The sequence below is a fragment of the Rhopilema esculentum genome, chromosome 8 (genome assembly GCF_057945365.1).
Source record: "Rhopilema esculentum isolate cy_ngs chromosome 8, ASM5794536v1, whole genome shotgun sequence".
NCBI lineage: Eukaryota > Metazoa > Cnidaria > Scyphozoa > Rhizostomeae > Rhizostomatidae > Rhopilema > Rhopilema esculentum.
Window position 1 is genome coordinate 8,844,232 of NC_142822.1, and position 19,153 is coordinate 8,863,384.

Here is a 19,153-nt window from a genome sequence, read left to right on the forward strand (position 1 = left end):
ATGGTTGGGCAATCCCGCTCACACAACACAGACCTAAGCCTTCGAAACAAATACAAGAAAGCCAACTGTGACATAAAGAACTTTACTTCCATAGCTTGAAACAATTGAGATGTGAGTTTGAAGTTAAGGAAATACCCTGGGTACCAGAGCCATATGAATTCGAGGATAAAGTATTGTAGAATGAGTGATCAGGAGGAGGGAAAAGAAAGAGGCTCTGGGCTGATCTGAATTGGGGCACATACAACTAGCATGATTGGTATTCCGGTATTTGGCCCTTGATAATTTCAAAATCTCTATCCAAAATAGGACGCCATCACTTGAGGAACGTGCCCCCAGCTTTTCCTAAGAGGTTAGTTTGAAGAAGTCTTGGAAAAGGACCCTTTTTTTCTGCGACCTATTGCCACATCTCCCCTAGGCCCCTTCAAGTTTGAAATACTTTTGACATCCCTGACGATCACCCATATATAACTAGCTTTCTTTTTAGAATGAGGCTAAGGCATAAGCAAATAACTTAAAAGTGAGGAACCTGTTTTGTATACGTCTGATGATGATGTAAGCTGCCAAGATGATTATACTTAATGAAGACAGGGCTATCCCTGCGTACAGAACTGCTTCGTCTTTTCGCAGGGCAAACTCGTCTGCAAGCAATGGACTTGTCATACTAGGATGAACGAAAAAGAAGCAATAAACACTAAACATTCAAATGATTGAATAAAATGAATAAATACATTATCTTCCATAAAAGAGAATAAAACAATTATAAGAAAGTGTTATGCAATTGCCTTGAAATTTTATTAGAAAATAAAGAAATTCAAATATGATTTGTTTGCTGCTGAGTAAGAATTTTGCAATACAGTTGAATTCAGTTATGTCGGACCATGAACAGTGTTAGATAGGGAAGGGTCTCAGTGTTCCTTCTGATCAGTGATCTTCAAATGCTTGGTAAAAACAAATACAAATTAACACACATACAACAAACACAATCATCTTGCGTAGTTTGTTATTATTTAACTTTGTATAACTATAAATGACACGAAATAGCGAAAAATATCACTTTGAAGAGACGGTGACTGCTTACTGGTATCACAAGTGGTGCTCGATGCTAGTAACTACTAAGATCATGCACCTGTCTAAATGAAAAATCAAAAATTGTATTAATCATATTTTTTCAGGTGTTCGTGGAATTTTTTTTTGGTTATGTAGGATTCACTGTCAATAGACGGAATAAACCAATTGGCTAATTTTCGAGAGTTGGCCTATTTTCGAGGAATTACGGCAGATAAAACATAAAAAACTAATCAAAAGACATACTATTCAATTACACTGATGTTTCATACAGGCTGGCGGCCCCTTTAACTCGTTTATTATATCCAGAATACCAGCTTCAGTGTAAAATAACGTAAAGCAAATTTTTGTTTTGAGCTCCTTAGCTTTTGATTATTAATTAAAGGTAACCTTAGTCCATTACGCGCACTGCTTATGGGCGATTTTATCAGCCTAATGTCATCATATTTTTTAAGTATGATATACAAACATGGCTCAAGTTTGTTATTCTTTAGTAGTAATTAAATAGTAGTTCTTTCAACAAATTGAAAGTTTCAAGCATTTAATCCCACCATTGAATCGGACAGAGACGGCGCCACGAAATTGAATCTAAGGGGGGGGGGGGGGGAAGTGGCTAAAAATCAAGTTTGGTGACATAGGAGGACCGGGTATGGTTGGGCCCAACGCGCAAGAAAATTTTTGAATCAAGCCTTCTAGAATGGCTAAAAAAGGAACCTCCTAGACTAAAACTTAACAAATTACCATACCGCTCAGAATAGACAATTCATCGCGACGATGCCTAGAAAAAACATTGATTATTGATTTTTAGAAAAAAAATTGGGAGAGGAGGATGCGTTGGGGAAAGAAAGAAAGGGTGACTTTGGTTCAGAGTGCACATCGATTTAAAGAACAAGAAGCTGCTGCATTGATTGCCAGGGTGCATTTCATGTACTTGGCCCGAAGATCTTCGGCGTACACTCAGGTTTATTTGGCGTTCCGACTGCAAACTTATAGAAAACATTTTTGGCATACGCGAATCTTCGTTAGTTGGCTTGCTAAACATGAACCCACGTACATAGTTAACACGAAAACATTTGACACAAATGTTGATTGGGTCATGGCAACGCAACAACGTGCTTCGATTGTAGAATCGCACCTTTAATTAGATTGTTCACAGCAAGTTACAGCGAAGTGCTCTACCTACCGATCAGTTTTGATGTTCCTAGCCAAATATTACAAGCAAACAATTTCGGCGCCCCCTTGTCTCTATTTTCGCCCATATTCAGGGGAGCCATGGCCCCCTGCCCCCCTGCCACCATGCCACTGACCAACACGTTCCCCTTTGCAACTAGTCCTTTCATTAGAAAAACACCAATTGTACACGCATTGCTTATGCTACCAGAATGGTAAAATTATTATTGAAATTTAGTTGAATATAAACTTCAGCTTACGTTTCAATCATTGAAACATCACAATAAAGGATGAAAAAGGCTATTATCGTAACCAAAGCAGCACGCATGTTAGGCTTTGGAAGATCACCTAGAATTGAAACACAGTATATATGAAAATACAAACGAATAGTTTTGATGTATGATTCGAACCAAGAAGATAAGAAACCTGTGGCAAGTGCATCCAGGCTGATTAAGCCGTTGGTCTAGACTTCTGTCTTTTTCACCCTTATTATCAGGTGACCAACGTTGGAACTGAATAAACACAAGTAGAGACCTATTATTTTTCAAGTTAAATATAACTACGAGAAGCAGAAATACACTCTCTTTGTAGTGTTTCCACTTGCTTAAACCAGTTTTGTTTAAAAACAGCATACGGGATACAGATTCACCATCATTCAGAAGCCTCTTTCCAACAAAAGATTGAAACAAACCGAAAGATATAGAAATCATTTTTCTCTATTTGTCTTTCATCATTTGCAAAAATTAAAATTCACTGCGTACTTAAAATGCACGTTATACTCTTTAAAAAAATTCATTCGGAAAAGGAATGAGGAATATGAAATATCTTAAGATTTTGTAATATACTGCATGATATTACAAGGAAAAGGATATGAGATATTGCCTGTGCTGTCTTTCACATCAATGTTGTGTTCTTTGAACCAGATAAGAGTGATGAATATTCTGAAAACTGTCGTCACTATTCCGATCCATCCAGCAATGTTGAAAATGTCAATATTCACAAATGAATAATGTAGTCCTTTGCCAAGCAGGGGTACGGCTACAGCTTGCAAAGCTGAAAAAGGAAAAAGTTCGAAATTAGCTTTCTCGCCTCGATTGGGCTGAGGCTGTTTAAATCGAAAGCTCCTAATTCAATATATATATTTATCCCGTATCTTGAATGAAAACTAAAACACCTGTCAAATTGCAGCAATAACAACTTCGTTGCCTAAGTGAAATTTCTATTATATTAATAGCATATACCATTCCCTAATAGACGCTGTTTAAAAGTATTTAGAAGTTTGGTCTGCGTTGCTTAACGTAGTTTCTGAAAATATGAGCTGTTACTAAACCTGTAAATATTGTACGCCATCAAGGAAAACTGATCAAAAGAGAAAAAATTGTGATGTATGAGTCTGTATTTTATTCCTTTTCATGTTAACTATGTACATGGCTTCGTCTATTTTCTCCAATCTCAGCGGACTTCTTCTTTCTGTCTGCCATCCAGAGCCGCTGAAAGCTTTAGGAGGCCCAAAAGAGAATTTGGAAAAGAGGAGACCTCCTGCAAGCGAAGCGAGCAAAAATATTTCTGACCACACCCTTACATTCATCAATTTAAAATGTTTTACTTTTTAAGTGTAATTTTGTTACTTTTGATAAATTCCATTTTAAAACAGAATCCATGACTTTATGAGGCCCCCTAGACCTCGAGGCCCAGGGCAATTCACCCCTCTTGCCCCCTCTCGTCGGCCCTGCTGCCATCTTCTTTTCCCAGTGCCAGCTCACTTTTGAAAAGCAGCCCATCATTTTCCATATCCGAAGACATTTTGCTCTTTAACATGTTATTATTGAATTCTTTGCTTCGCACTACAGATGGGAGGAGGTGTAACAGTTCCACGAGCATTGACTTCAGCTGGTTCTGTCCCCAAGTCTTGATTTCAGTTGATTTGTAATACCGACAAGGAATGGAACAGCTGAACATCAACTCATTGTGCCATCTTTACTGCTTGCTAATACCAGTCCGCGAATATTTCTCTACATTCGCTCGTTTCATGCAAAGGTTCTCTATGACCCTGTCAACTATATGACAGGCTTGAAAAATGTCTTGGTTTCTTTCTTGTAACTTTTTTACCAGTGGTCGTAGAGGCCCTATTCCGTTCAATGTATTGTGCCTTTATTTTGGTTTTTGAGTCCCAGAACCATCCTTCTTCAAAGCCAGTGCGCAGCGTATCATAAAACACGCTGTAGAGTTGGGGCTTGAAGATAGACTATTACTGCAACATGATGACTTATGACCAAACAAGTGCATGAAAGTCAGACCAAATCATTTTTCTGTATTTCTGCGAGGTCAATTACATGTGTCATTTATGACCTTCCTTTTTAGCGTGATAACCAAATATTCAAGCAATTTTTCAAGAAAGAGGGTACTTATCCGCTTTAGAGAAAAATTGTAGGGGGCTAGACCCCCATGACTCCTCGCAGTTGCGCGCCGGCATAAAGAACAGATACGTAGACTGCTTTCTTTAAAGCAATACAAATTTTGAATACCCACCTAAAATAATTGAGGAGAGGGCTGTCACTAGCTGTTTTGCTCATAAGGTAGGTGTCTAAGGCCTATTTGCCGACAAGTTTGAAAAGAACCTCATGAAAAGTTCCTATGCTGTTCCTCAGAAAATACTTTTGATGGCGTTTCAACTTGGCGATGGCCAAAAACTTAGATGGCAAAAAACTAACTTTTCTGAAAACGCAAAAATTGTTTTTTGTAGGTAGTGTTACATATTTCACATATAATGCATTTATGCTTTCATGATTCACGATGTCATGAGTGCTTGGCAAAAAAAGCATTCAGCTTTCGGCATAAATGATCTTTCGTGAACTATCTTCATTATTTGGGCAAATATCGAAGAAATCTCCAACGAAGCAAAAAGTAATAATTGTGGTCAAGCTTAAAGCATTAACAACAACAAAAATATGACATTAAAAATACTTTTGCATCACACTCAATAGACAGCTCCTTGGTTGGTCCATTAGTTTCTTAACGATTAATGTTTTAACTTGCTGTGTGCTGAAAAGGTTTGTCATTGATAAAAACTAATTTTAAACTCCCCCTTCCCAAGAAATCCAGCCATTATTCAGAATAGAGGGGGGGGGGGCAATAGCCGCTGAGTCTCTAGGCAAATTTACGCAACACATGTGATCCTTAGATACTGCATCGTTACGTGCAGTGGACCTGACAGGATTAACAAATACGATCAGTCTGATCTAACTTAGAGAAACTTCTTTCAAATGACTTTTCAAATTCGGTAACGCAACCTAAAACAGTCAAAGAGAAGTATGATCTACCCACCTGGACCCATTGCAGCTCCAAATTGTTCCAATGCAACCAGGACTTTCAATGCATTGTTCTTCTCGTTTTTCGCAGTTGACTGGGAAGCCACAGTACGACAAACAGCTACATCTCCTGGCAAAATAAATTGTGATGTCTATCCAAACATCAGATGGGGAAGAAAGGGCGGGGTGGGAGGATGGTGGTTTAAAGCTGATTTTTTGTGACGCTTGGCCTTCCATTGAATGCTGCGCAATGATACACCAACACTAATAGAGTTCTGACTTCACTAAAACCTATTTTTAGAATTTTTGAATTTTGGCCACATTACATAAAAGATCACCACGAAATACTTTCAAATATTGGCCAACTATGTCTAAAATCGGTTGGGATATTACCGATGAAAGATTTGAAGTTTGCTAACGAATCACCAAAATACAGAGGTTTGATGGGGAAAGAGCCAATACACATGTGGCCATATCTCAGCCAATTCATAACTCATTTGACTGATTTTGCACATTTAGAGGTTTTTAATAATGCTCTTTCAGGCCATAGGATCAAATTAAAAATTCTAAAAAAAGATTACTATGACGTCATCAGTAAAGAACTCTAATGTTGGTTCGCGTAGGGATGAAATTAATGATAGTGCAAATACCAAATCGCTAACCTACTTTAAGATCAAATCTCAGATTAAAAACCTATAATAAAAATAATTTAACGATCAAATGCAAATATAAGTGAAGTAGCTTTTACCTGCTGAAAAACCAACAATGAGCCTTGCCAACAAAATCAACATTTTTCCATCAAAACCAGGATAGTTTTCAGCACACAGGTACAAGAAATGCCCAATAAAGCGAAGCGAAGCGCTTGCCAACAATGGCTCGATAGCTGGACGGTACCTGCACCAAGCACCAAACAAAATGGCACCAATAATCTGAAAAATGCTGTAACCACTAACTACCAAACCCAGAAACTGAGCATTGACGTCTTGGTCAACCTACAAAATTGAAGCAGAATTTTGTTTAAATGCATTCATATTTTAGGATACGTCGGACCATCTAAGTCCTCTATGCCACGTCCTTCAATCCACTGTACGTTACATTTCTACGTACTACGTCCTAGATTGAACATGCATTCGTTGGCGTATTCTGGGTGTTAAAGCCAGAGAGAATCAAAGAATGAAGAATGGGGATAGGAATTGCGAAGGAGAACGGGAGAGGAAAGGAGAGACGAAACTTCTATGGAATCTTCGTTCTCCTCCCATTCTCCTTCGCTCCGTTCTTCATCATTTGATTCTCTGTGGCTCTGACACCCAGGGTATCGTTGGCGTATCAAAGTACCTTTATGCTGTGAGAAAGAGGGGGGGGGGGGTGCGACGAGATTCTTGCAAAGGACATTCGCATTTATTGCAAAAGACTCTGGCACCCAATATAGAGAAAATATTACAACGACCAAATATTTTAATTTAATTAAGTCAAGCTAAGCTTGATAACAAATTATAAGTTAAAACAGGCTGCACACATTGAATCAGGCCCCTTTGCAGTTATCTCTTTGATAAAATACAATAGATTGGGGAAAAATGAGGAAGATTACCTTTTGCAGATAAGGCCAAATTGATGGTAAAATGATTTCAAATTCTAAAAAAGTAGAAATGTAGTTGAAATAATTGTGAAAAGATAAGACGGAAGATCTAAAAATAATGTGCCGTTAAGGATTATATAATTGAGAATATGTGTCTAATTACATGCATGCAAGAAACCTAAATGCAGGGACGTTATAACTGGGGCATGTGCCTCCGAAGTTTAACGATCTTTTTCCTGAGACATACCACCCCCTCCCGCCCGTGCCAATCCATCTTTGAAGTGATACCATTATCTCTGAATAAAAGCACCATCTATCATTTATAAAGCAAAATGCAAAGGTTGATTGAAAAATAGTTTCACTTCAAAATAGATTTTTTTTCAATTATTTCAAGGAAAGGTTTTCTTACAATATTATACAAGGATTAAATGTATGTATAATGGTAGCAATACTGACATGGTGTACAACAACAACACTTCAACTTGTAATAAAATAATTCGATTCAATTTAATTTACCCATTGCACTGAGTGCCTGAGTTAAGTAAGTGATTCTAATTGTCCTCCATCTTGATTTGTACTCTTCAGGCGTCTCATGTTGATCATCATCTGTGGTTTCCTCTACCACACTATCCCTGCAATACAATAACGCGTATCATACCGTGTATCGCTTTATTCACAACGTAACTTTCCTTTTAGACTACGCTGTGCTGGAAAGATTCGCCTGTACAGGGCCCGTGCCACGAATTTGAAAGTTGGGGGCAAGGCTATAAAAAGAAGGGGTTCAATGCTTCTTCTTCCTTTTAATGCAGCTCTAAAATTACTTTCTTTACAAAAAAGTGGGGGCCATGGCCACCCCGGCCCCCCTGTGGCGCGGGCCCTGCTGTAATTAGTCAGCGTGTGCAGTTTTACGTAGCACGTGACAATGGAAATCAAAATATGCCAACAGCAAAAAAAGGTGAAATACGCCTGTGCAGCGTAAGATTTTCCACTCAGGTGGCCTATGTAGATGCCTCAGGACTTTTAACTAGCTGGCATTTTGCTTTAACTTGTTTCTGAAGTGAGAATCAAGTCAAAATAGTTTGCATGATTTCCATGTTTAAAGTTATGTGAAAAATCAAATCATTCGTTTTTCTTTAAATTGCATGAATGAGAAAGAGGAAATCTACAGAAAAAAAAAGGAAAACTATTTTACAGTTCTTAGAATAGAAGAGATAAGAAACCACAATCCTGACTTTTGTAAACCATAATCCATCAATCTTTATTAAAAAAGCATGAAATTACCTTGCCCCGCTAAGGAGCTTTTCCTTCTCCATAGTTATGAAAACTTTTTAAAACTCCAATTTTTCTTCTCAGTTAATCTACAAGTGGAAAACAGACACTTAACCCTAAGAAGATGTGAATGTTGTTCCTTTAACATGATTAGAATTAATTATTTAATTATTCCAAAATCTTACTGATACATGCAGCCATTAGGGGTGAGTAGCTGTGTTTAGGGGCTCTCACCCCTATAAGGCAGCTAATTCAAAATCTATTGGAAATTATTTTGAAAAGTAACTAGCTGCAACACAGGGAAGCCTGTACACGAAGAGAGCAGCAGGGGCACAGTGCCAAGAAAAAGTTGAAAATAGGAAAACGAAGAAAATGCTCAATTTTACGAGGGGCAAGGGGTGTCATCGTCCTGGCTGCCCCCCCCTCCCTCTGGCGCAGGCGCCCTTGCTTCAACATCTACGGAAAGCAAACGTTTTTTGCAGAAACTGAAATTGATGCTTACATACAAATTTTTTAAATTTTTAAATTTACTTCCACTGCCGAAATTTCATTTGTGGGGAAAAACTCTTGATTGCTAATTGCAAAGTTGCTCCTTGAAAACCTTTGTCCTTTTTTAAAATAAAGACAATCAAAGGACACATTTAGCATACTTATTCAAAACATGAACATATATGCACTAAATTGCACAAGTACGTCAATAAATCTCATAGTACCATGCCAATGACAATAATAATCGGGACCTCTTAATCCAACATTTCAACAATTTTACATCTCACTTTTATTAGGCAGAGTACAATTGGCATCTAATCTTTGGAATTGCAAATTGAAAATTAAATTGACAGTTGGAATAGACATTATAATAAAACGATTATAATAAAGAAGTCCATCAAATCTGGATCAGGCCAAGGTTTATTTCTTTTACCAGATACGTAATAAGTACAGTGTTTTGCTATTTTCATAACTTTTGATAGAAGCTGGCGCTGAAGAGTTTCATTGAAATCTACTGGTTTTTGAGCTGATCTGAAGGCAAGACTAGCTGCACTTTGTATTATTATCGGGCCTACTTGTCATGATCCAAAATATGTCAATGAGAAAAATGCAAGAACGTGACCGGTATAGTTTAGTTGTCCAATCAGCACCGTGTGCCTAATGACCACTGGAGGAGAGAAAACCAACTCCTTCTGTGAAAACTTTTAAATTTATTACAAATCGCTACTTTCATTGATTATTTCATCGCAAACTATGTATATTCATGAAAAGAAAAACTGGTGAATATAAAAGGAAACAACAATTGGATTTGAGACGATCTCTGACGATGGAAGTTTGAAATTTATTTTGTAAATCTGCGTTGCTTTCCTACAATTTTGAACACTGTTTAACATCTTCCAAAAACAGAAAGGTTTACCTCAACAACATTCGCAAAGAGAAACTTTGAATATCCTTTGCAGTAATTTTGCAAGGTTTTGGGCGTCGATTCGGATTTTGAAACCCTTATCTTTGTTCCACTACTGCCTCCGCGCTAAGAATTTGCTTCATGTGGTCTTGATTCTTGTTTGTATGAAGGTCTAATAGATTACCATATTGAAACATAAAAAGTTTAAAACGACAGCTTGCTATTGAAATTCGTTTAAAGAGTTAAGAATATTGTCAATAATTAAACTTACCGGCCTTAGGACAGGAACCATTGTAGCCAGCAGCAATGCGATTATAGAACAAGTAAGTACAAACAGATAGGGAAAAATGTTCCTATTAAGATAATTTACGTAACAATGTATTTAACTGCCACCAGTTCAAGCAACCAAAAGATCCCATTGTATACAGAACATAAAATCTTTACGACTCAGCAATGAGGCGTCATGCATATAGCCACAAACCTTGTTTAGCCTCCAGCCTTTGTAGATATGGTTCTCTGAAAGATGATCGATTTAGGGTATTGTTGTAAAAAAGTGGCAGCGGATAAAAAAGCCAAATGAATTTCTAGCGATCTAAGAGAAACCAAGGTCTCTTTCTTTGAAATAAAAAGATATTAAAGAAATACTTTTATTGCCATCCCAAGCTGCCCCTGAGACATGTTGCTCTGAAAGATTATCAATGTAGAGTATTTAATTCACTTTTTATCAATACTTATGCAGAACAATCTCAGTAAGTAATAAGCTGCTCTAAGAAGAAGTCGAGTTTGGGACTTGTTTAAAGCAGAGAAATATTCCCAAAAAATAAACAAAGAGAGCTTTAAAATATTTTGGCCAAATCTGCATCATTCTGAATATATTAACTTTCAAATTCTAACAGGGGTAAGAGGTCAGCAGTGGCACTAGTTGCCTAGAAGATGGTAAGGGTACACTTTGGGACATCCGCTTTTTTGCAGAAAAATCTTTGTTTTAGTATACACCTTTCTATTCATTGTGAATCCATTTTGGGGTATGTTTTATACCTCTTTCGCAAATTAGTTGATTTTTTTATTTTCAACTAATTCTTTATATTGACAATTTAAATCTATCGCTAATGAGCTGTGTAAGCCAAAAAATTGAATTTCAGTTATTATATCAACACTTTATTAACACCAACAATAAATAGATTAAAATTAGCATGCAGTTTGCAATTTTTTCATCTTTAAATGTGCGAAAAATCATATAAAAACTCCCAAACCTTTAACAAGAGCATTGCACAATCTGCGGTTGCAATTATTTCCATTAAAAAACATCTGTTATTCTGTGAAAACGTTCTCCGGACCAAGAGTTGATAACAGAGCGAGAACATTTGGCTCTGCTATTATTGCTTAACAGGCCAATCGATTACTGCTTGTCAAGGTGGACTGCAATCCGAACAGGCTACAAGTTCCAACTTCAACTCTTTTTGAAGGTCTGAAAGTTTGGATGGAGGCAGTGGCGGATTTAAGGGGGGGCAACTAGGGGCAGTTGCCCCTCTTTCGACGAGTTGAAGCAAGTTTGGCGCCCCTTTTTGGAAATTATGCGCCCCTTTTGAAGATTGAGAATCAGCTAAAAAAGTTTCTGAGACTGATAGGTTAATTTGCTTCAAGGATTACCTGAAAGTTATGTTGTTTATTCCGAAAGTGGATCTGAAATTGTTGTATACAGCATACTCTCGTCATCAATTTTCGAAAAATTTTCAGCGCCCCTACTACCAACTGCTTCTCCTTCAAATTTGCTCTAGATCCGCCCCTGGATGGAGGGGTCTGTGTCGTGCATTTTGTAAAAGATGTTAATTCAAGTTTTCAGACAGTGCTAATCTGACATTGGGAGTTTGTAGATCTCAATGATTATTATCAGTTTTGTACTCTGCAATTTTGGGCATAGCTTAGATTTGCAGGATAGTTGCAATTAAAGTTCTTATTTTTATGCTTCCTCTGTCAAAGGAGAACAAAGACTTACTAGCGACTCATATACATATTCAGCCATTCTTATGCTTGGTAGCCTCTATCGGCTTTTTTATCTTCTTTGCGGCTTTCAAAAGGGATTGTACCCCTTCTACCTTGTATGCATCAAATCTTTTGTAATTTTTTGTAAAGAAAGGAAAGAATGACATTATATTTTGGGGGTGATAATATTCTAACCCCAAAGAAAGGGGTTTGGGCACTTTGATAAAGCTGTATATCCTTCTGGTTTGACAATTTCATCAAGTCTGGCTCTCTTTGAAGTCAATCTTCGATAGTGCAACGTAGGCTGACTTAATCTTCCCTGAAGCAAATACTCCAACTTTGAGAGTCGCGAAAAAGGTACGAAAGCTGATAGAAGCTACCAACAGGGGCGGCACCAGCCACTAGATTGTCGGAAAAGGCCCGTTTACCAACATGGAGCGCCAATTTTTCCAATAAGGAAGGGCCATGTCCAAATTTTTGTTACGTAAAGACAGTTTTACAATCATAGGTTTACATCACAAAAAATACATTGCCAAAATATTACCCCTCTTCTAACCTTGTCTCGTCGAATTTAGACGAAATACAACATCGAACCTGTTGGAACGGGAGGGGCGTGTCGGTTGTTGCACTCATTGCAGTTAAATACATTGTTACGTAAATAATCTAGCTAGAAACGTGTTTCCCTTTCTGTTTGTACTTACTTGTTCTAAAATCGCATTTCTACTGGCTACAATGGTTTCTGTCCTAAGGCCGGTAAGTTTGTTTATTGACAATATTCTTAACTCTTTAAACGAATTTCAATAGCAAGCTGTCGTTTTAAACTTTTCATGTTGCAATATGGTTATCTACTAGACCTCAACTTCATACAAAAAATAATCAAGACCACAAGAATTCTTAGCGCGGAGGCAGTAGCCGAACAAAGATAAGGGTTTCAAAATCCAAATTAACGACAAAAACCTCGTTAAATGAAATTACTACAAATAATACAAAAAGTTTCTCTTCAAAAATGTTGCAGAAAGGAGCCTTTCTGTAACCGTTTTTGGAAGAAGTTAAACAGTATTCAAAAATGTTTTTGGGGGCAGGAAACCGAATAACCAACTGAAATTTTCGCAAAACCGTCAACCTGTGCAATATTTTTCTTAAAATCGCATAACCGCGTGGAAAATAATCTAAAACTGAAAATAATGTTTTTTATAACTAAATTTTAATAATGTTAAGCGAAAGAAATAACTGGAATAGAGAAAAAACCGAAAACAATGGGGAAGACATGTTGCTAGCTTCTTCGCTAGTTCAATTCAATTCAATTTAATTCGTTAAATGTAACCAAAATAGAGTTACGGTTGCCTAAAAAAGCAACTTGTTGTGTTAATCTGAATATTCATCAATAACTACCCTGGGTACCAGACATAGGCGTACGAGGTGAGTTCAGGTAGGGGGGGGGGCTGAAATTTCTTTGCCCAAAAATAATAATGCCCAAATTTTTACGGAGTGTACTCTAACACATGCGAGCTTCTTACATTAGTAAAAAAATTAAAATGTAACGTAATTAAAGCAATTTTAACTAATAAGCATTTTGAAATCTCACACATTTTCATCAAGAAAGCGAATCTTTTCCACAACAGAGACAAAATATATCAATTATATTATCGATAAATTTTTTTGAAAAATGAACGATAATCAATTCGTGCCCTCCTACAAAATTCGTTGACAAATCCTCCTATAAAACTTTGCCATGAGAAGAACCATTGCTAGCACCTACAAACCTACCAAAAGCAGGAATAGGCAAATGATTTTGGAATAAATTTTTGCAACAATGCCGCTATCTTTTCAAGATAGGGTATGCATTTCTGCTGTACGCAACACCTTAAAACGCACTCTATGAAAGAAAGCTGACGGACTGTCCTAGGGTTAAGAACATGCAGGAAAAAGGCAAAATGAAGGGAGAAACCCGAGTTTGATAATTACCTCACCGTTTAACTTTAAAAGCTACTATGTAAATACTTTGTAGGTGAAAAATGACCTGTTTTTCAATAAATGACATGATGCCGTTTTGGAGTACAACCAACAATAACCAACGTGAGCAGATTCAATCAGGGCAAAAATGGGCTAAACGTTTCATCGCTTATCTCTGGCTAACCACCACATTTTTAAAATGGAGACGACAAATTTTTAGATATACTCCTTTGCTAGGCACAATTGTATCAAGAACCTCAATAATGACAATTTTCGCGTTCAGCGTTAACTTTTTGTGGCGCCGGTTTTTCCCCACAGCTTTGGATAGGAGATGCGAGCATCGCTGTTGCGTCTAATTCGATTCAATTTTCTCTTCAGATTTCTATTGTTTTTTATGCTATACCATTGGCTGGCTGAAAATGTAAACAAACAGTCTGATCGGCTCAAAACATTTTTCATCCTTGTTAGAGAAATATCATAAAAGAAGCGCTAAAGAAAGTGCTTCCTACAATCCTAACCCGTTTGATAGTAAACCAACATTGTTCTGTAGGGGATAGTAATCTGTAGATGATTGATTTTGACCTTGGAAATGGGCATCAGTGTTCCAAGACTTTTGGCAGGCATTGTCTGAAAAATGTTCTAAAAAAAAGCAATCTGCGACATCAAAACATTGTCCTACCCTAAGGTTTTCGATGGTGCTGATCTCACTGCTGCTGATGAAAATTCAAAATTTTTACTTTTTACCCAGTTAAAAGGGGGGGGAGGGGATTGGGACTCTGAACGATTTGTAAAACCTCTTAAAATGGGGGTTTTACAAACGTGAGTTCTTTGTAGGCAGAAATTCTCAAAAATACGGCAACGGCAGATAAGATCAAAATTCTTCTTTTTATGGCAATGATACGACTAACGGCTAACAACAAGTTCGACAAATAACGACACGGCTTCAACAGGCACGACAAAACTAGCGGCAGAGCTCCAAGCAGTACGGCAAAACTTTCGACAAGACTACTCCTAACTTATGAAACAACCCTTTATATAACCTAAGCAAACCTTAAAATAATAATTACGTAATACAAAAAACATATTTACAGACGCTGATGCAATCACAGCGCAATGGTGCAATTGTCACGTGATACTGTCCGTAAGGGAACCCTGTGTCGTTACAGATTGATATAGTAGATATCCGAGTATTGTTATTTGTTACAAAAAACATTCTACTGATTTTTTCCGTCAATATCATTTAAATAACTATTGAATGCAAGTATTTTGTGCAGAATTCGATCATCGGTTTAAGAAAACTATCATTTTCAAAGGAAAAACTGTTCAGTTTAGTGCTTTTTAAAAAGTGTTTTTTTTGCTGAAAAGTCCCCTTGTTTATAGTTTAATTTTTGATGAAAAAAACAAAAAATTTCATGAGAATGTCTACAAACCATGCATGATATAAATAATTGCGAAAAACATGCTGGTGAGAAAACTTTCAAATGGCTCAATTTTATCCACCATAACCCTCCCAAAACCATCTACGAATTTAATAAATTTGCTTAGGCTATGCTCCTTCGCATTTACATGTGGCAACATGGTAGCGCTCATAGACACCCCATTCCCTATTATTTTCTACCTTCCCTTGTCCCAGTAATTGGAAAATGGTTTGTGCCAATTATAATTGTTCGTTTTCCATTGTTAAAGTATGCTAGGAATTGAAAGAACGCTCTTTTCCTATTGGGCACGTGATGTAGTATGAAAATGCCTATTGCCAATGGTTATCAACGGTCTACAGCCACGGTCTACACATTTAAAATGTTCATAAAAATCGTATTTTCCAAAGAAAGTAGACAAAACCTCGTCAGTAGGTGTGCATGGCTGGTATTAAAGATATTGTAGGTTTTCAGATCGATACAAGTTGTAAAACTGAGGAAATTCAGGAAAGTGTCAACGGTCTACACTTTCTGATAATTGAATTTGAAGTACTCTAGATCTAATTCTCCTTTTGAGTGCAGACCGTGGGATTTTCGTCATATTTTGCCGTTTTCTTCATGGAACTCATACAAAGGTTAATTCTATCTTTGAGGGGTATTATTATACACCTTTTGGGTGATTTTGGGGGCAAACCTCCCCCTGACAAGTCAGAAAATTGCGAAGAAACAGCCACGGTCTACACAACGGTCTACAAGCATTCATTTCCGAGGGTGAGAGTTGCCTTGCGGGGCCTTGTCCTTCACATCGACGCGCGCTACATTCGATGAAATAAGATATTTTGTTGTGGCAAATGTCACGCAAACAAATACAGCAATCAATTAACGATGAAATAATCTGCCTTGCGCTTAATGAAGACAAAAGTAGCAGGTAGAGTCTAGCTTACAAGGCCATTTTGGCAAAGCAGAAACAGTAGGGAAGAGAAGAAGGCTTTCTTTGTATAGTAACCCGAGGTAAAGACGTTAGTTTTCATTTCGTTTGTGTGGTTAGTTTTAATTTCGCTGACGTAAAGACGCACAAACACACCGCAGATTTGTTTTTATTGTGTCGATGGCCTAAGGCAGTTTGAACCAAAATCAAGAAGATAAAGATTGGTGAGATCGTTGATTTACAACTCTTTTATTAATAGTTTATTTATTCATGCACAGCTACAAAAAGAGCTATTTAATTGGTAACCACGACGTTGTTTTTGCTGTTATTTCAATTCTATCGCCGTTTATTCTTGGGTTCTTGCTTGTTCATATTTGGTGTTATTTTGCCCACCCATTCCAAGCCATTTTCATTGCCATTTCAACACCACCATGAACAACGATTCGCCATCCACTGCCTCTGCATCACCATCAACATCGACCGCTTCTGCTACATCGCCTACTGTCCAAGATTTTGCCTTGAAACTTCCTCCATACGGGCCTAACGATCCAATTGTTTGGTTTGTTCAAGTTGAAGCACAGTTTCTGACTCGCAACATCACGTCACAGTCAACGAAATTTGCTGACGTGATATTTTTGCTCCAGCCAGACATTGCGCAAGAAATAAGGGGTATTCTCATCTCACCTCCTACTATCAACCCTTCGATGTTTTGAAATCTGGACTCATCAAGCGAGCCTCGGCCTCAGAACAAAAACGTTTTGACCAACTGCTGATTTGGGAAGAACTGGAAGACCGAAAACCTTCTCAACTGCAAAGTGCGTCAGTTGCTTGGTGATAACCTGAAAAACTTCATTTTAAAGCGACTTTTCCTGCAATGATTTCCACGAAATATCCAGATAATTTTGGCATCAACCCCAAACAAAGTTGAACTCGACAGCAACGTTGTATTATCGAAGTTTGACTTCAAAGAGAACTTATAGACTTGAAATACTTCTAGACTTGAAGTTGTCATTCCAGTAATTTTATGACGTCTAAATGGAGGGAAGGTTTTACCGAGTTATGTGGTAAAATATTCAGGCTGAGATTGTACTCTATTCTAAAAGTCAAACTTTAACAGGGGTAACATGTCAGCAGTTGTCTTGAAGGTGGTAAGGGTACTTTTTGAGACATCCCCTATCGCATTTTTGGTACATCAATTCAAAAAAAAAACAGCACACCTATTAGAGGAAACCAATAAACGCTGTCTCCCATAAGCTACCAAATTCTTTGCTTTTTTTACAAAGACAAAAAAGGACGTCAAAATCAATACAATTTTTATGCATACAAGGAAGAAGGGGTACAGTCCAATTAGGAATTTTCTTTCCTATTGTTTTCTCTAGATTATTTTCCGAGATATTGTTCTTTTGCCGTCAAAACTTGGCTTGCAGATTTTTCCATACGTTCTAACCTAAGAATATTTTAGACTTACATCAAATAGATAAATACAATACATATGCTCAAGATGAAACTTCAGATCGTGTAAGACGGCCATCCGCATTTTATATAGAGTTTAGAAAACGTTCCAGAAAAAGTATATGGAAGACAATATTTGCCTTTTAGAACTGGTTTTCACAAGAAATAGCCCAAAAATAATAAGCTCTCAAAGTTTGACATTTTTGAGACTCAGGTAAGTCAAATCTTTACATAGACAGAGCATGATTTAGTCTCTAAAAAATTATAACCCAATCATATATTGTTTTGTATACTTAAATTATCACTTATTGGCGCCAGGTACTTTAATATATTCTTCGAATGGAACTAATATTGTTTGAAAACCTGCAATCATGGTAGCAGTTATCAAGTTCACAATCGCTGCACAAAGAAACAATCCTCTGGGTCCAAAATGTGCATACAATGAAGTCATTACCAGTGGTCCGACCAAATCTCCAAATGAGCCAGCACAGCTGAAAGAGGCCATGTACAAACCCTAATTAAAAAATAAAGAATTGAAATCAGTCAAACCTTCAAAATCAATGAGATACTTTGTAACCATGTAAGGATAAAGGGGCTCTAAAGTGATTTTGACATTTTCTTATTTTAATGTAAGGACCCGTTTACAAGATACTGCACGCTATCATACAAAATTGGTCTGCATTTCTTTTGAACGGCTGAAGAATAGGGTATGAAATGAAGACTTGCGCAATAACGTATTGAGGTGAATACTCTATGATATCATAACGTATTGGCCTTCAGTGTTCTCGACGCCGCTGATAAATACGAATGGAATAAAAACATACTCGTTAACTTATTGAGATGAAAGCGGTGTGATATCATAACGTATTGGCCTTCAGTGTACACAACACCGCTGAAAAATACGAATGGAATAAAGACGTACTCGTTAACTTATTGAGATGAAAGCGGTGTGATGTCATAACGTATTGGCCTTTAGTGTACACCACGCCGCCTATAAATACGAATGGAATAAAGACGTACTCGTTAACCTATTGAGATGAAAGCGGTGTGACGTCATAACGTATTGGCCTTCAGTGTACACGACACCGCTGATAAATACGAATGGAATAAAGACGTACTCGTTAACTTATTGAGATGAAAGCGGTGTGATGTCATAACATATTGGCTTTAGTGTACACCACGCCGCCTATAAATACGAATGGAATAAAGACGTAGTCGTTAACTTATTGAGATGAAAGCGGTGTGATATCATAACGTATTGGCCTTCAGTGTACACGACGCAGCTGATAAATACGAATGGAATAAAGACGTACTAGTTAACTTATTGAGATGAAAGCGGTGTTATATCATAACGTATTGGCTTTAGTGTACACCACGCCGCCTATAAATACGAATGGAATAAAGACGTACTCGTTAACTTATTGAGATGAAAGCGGTGTTATATGATAACGTATTGGCCTTCAGTGTACACGACGCGGCTGATAAATACGAATGGAATAAAGACGTACACATTAACTTATGAGATAAAAGCGGTCTGATATCATAACGTATTGGCCTTCAGTGTACACGACGCGGCTGATAAATACGAATGGAATAAAGACGTACACATTAACTTATGAGATAAAAGCGGTCTGATATCAT

The 19,153-nt window shown here is 37.3% G+C and overlaps 1 protein-coding gene across 4 annotated transcripts in view; it reads right to left on the minus strand.

The window, feature by feature from the left end:
- LOC135694340 (major facilitator superfamily domain-containing protein 8) overlaps nt 1–19,153 on the minus strand; it is a 36,394-nt gene that overhangs the window by 1,990 nt on the left and 15,251 nt on the right. The window contains exons 1-9 of one of the 4 annotated variants that reach the window (XM_065213027.2): nt 10,053–10,269; nt 8,401–8,477; nt 7,636–7,751; nt 7,132–7,175; nt 6,292–6,535; nt 5,560–5,673; nt 3,118–3,288; nt 2,496–2,583; nt 527–661 (exon numbers count right to left, since the gene is read on the minus strand). In XM_065213027.2, the coding sequence (XP_065069099.2) occupies nt 527–661; nt 2,496–2,583; nt 3,118–3,288; nt 5,560–5,673; nt 6,292–6,535; nt 7,132–7,175; nt 7,636–7,751; nt 8,401–8,432 (944 nt within the window). In that variant the 5' untranslated portion in view covers nt 8,433–8,477; nt 10,053–10,269. Of the gene's footprint in view, nt 1–526; nt 662–2,495; nt 2,584–3,117; nt 3,289–5,559; nt 5,674–6,291; nt 6,536–7,131; nt 7,176–7,635; nt 7,752–8,400; nt 8,478–9,793; nt 10,029–10,052; nt 18,027–19,153 lie in introns of those variants that run through there. The other 3 variants (XM_065213028.2, XM_089109767.1, XR_016143960.1) reach the window with 3 other exon arrangements.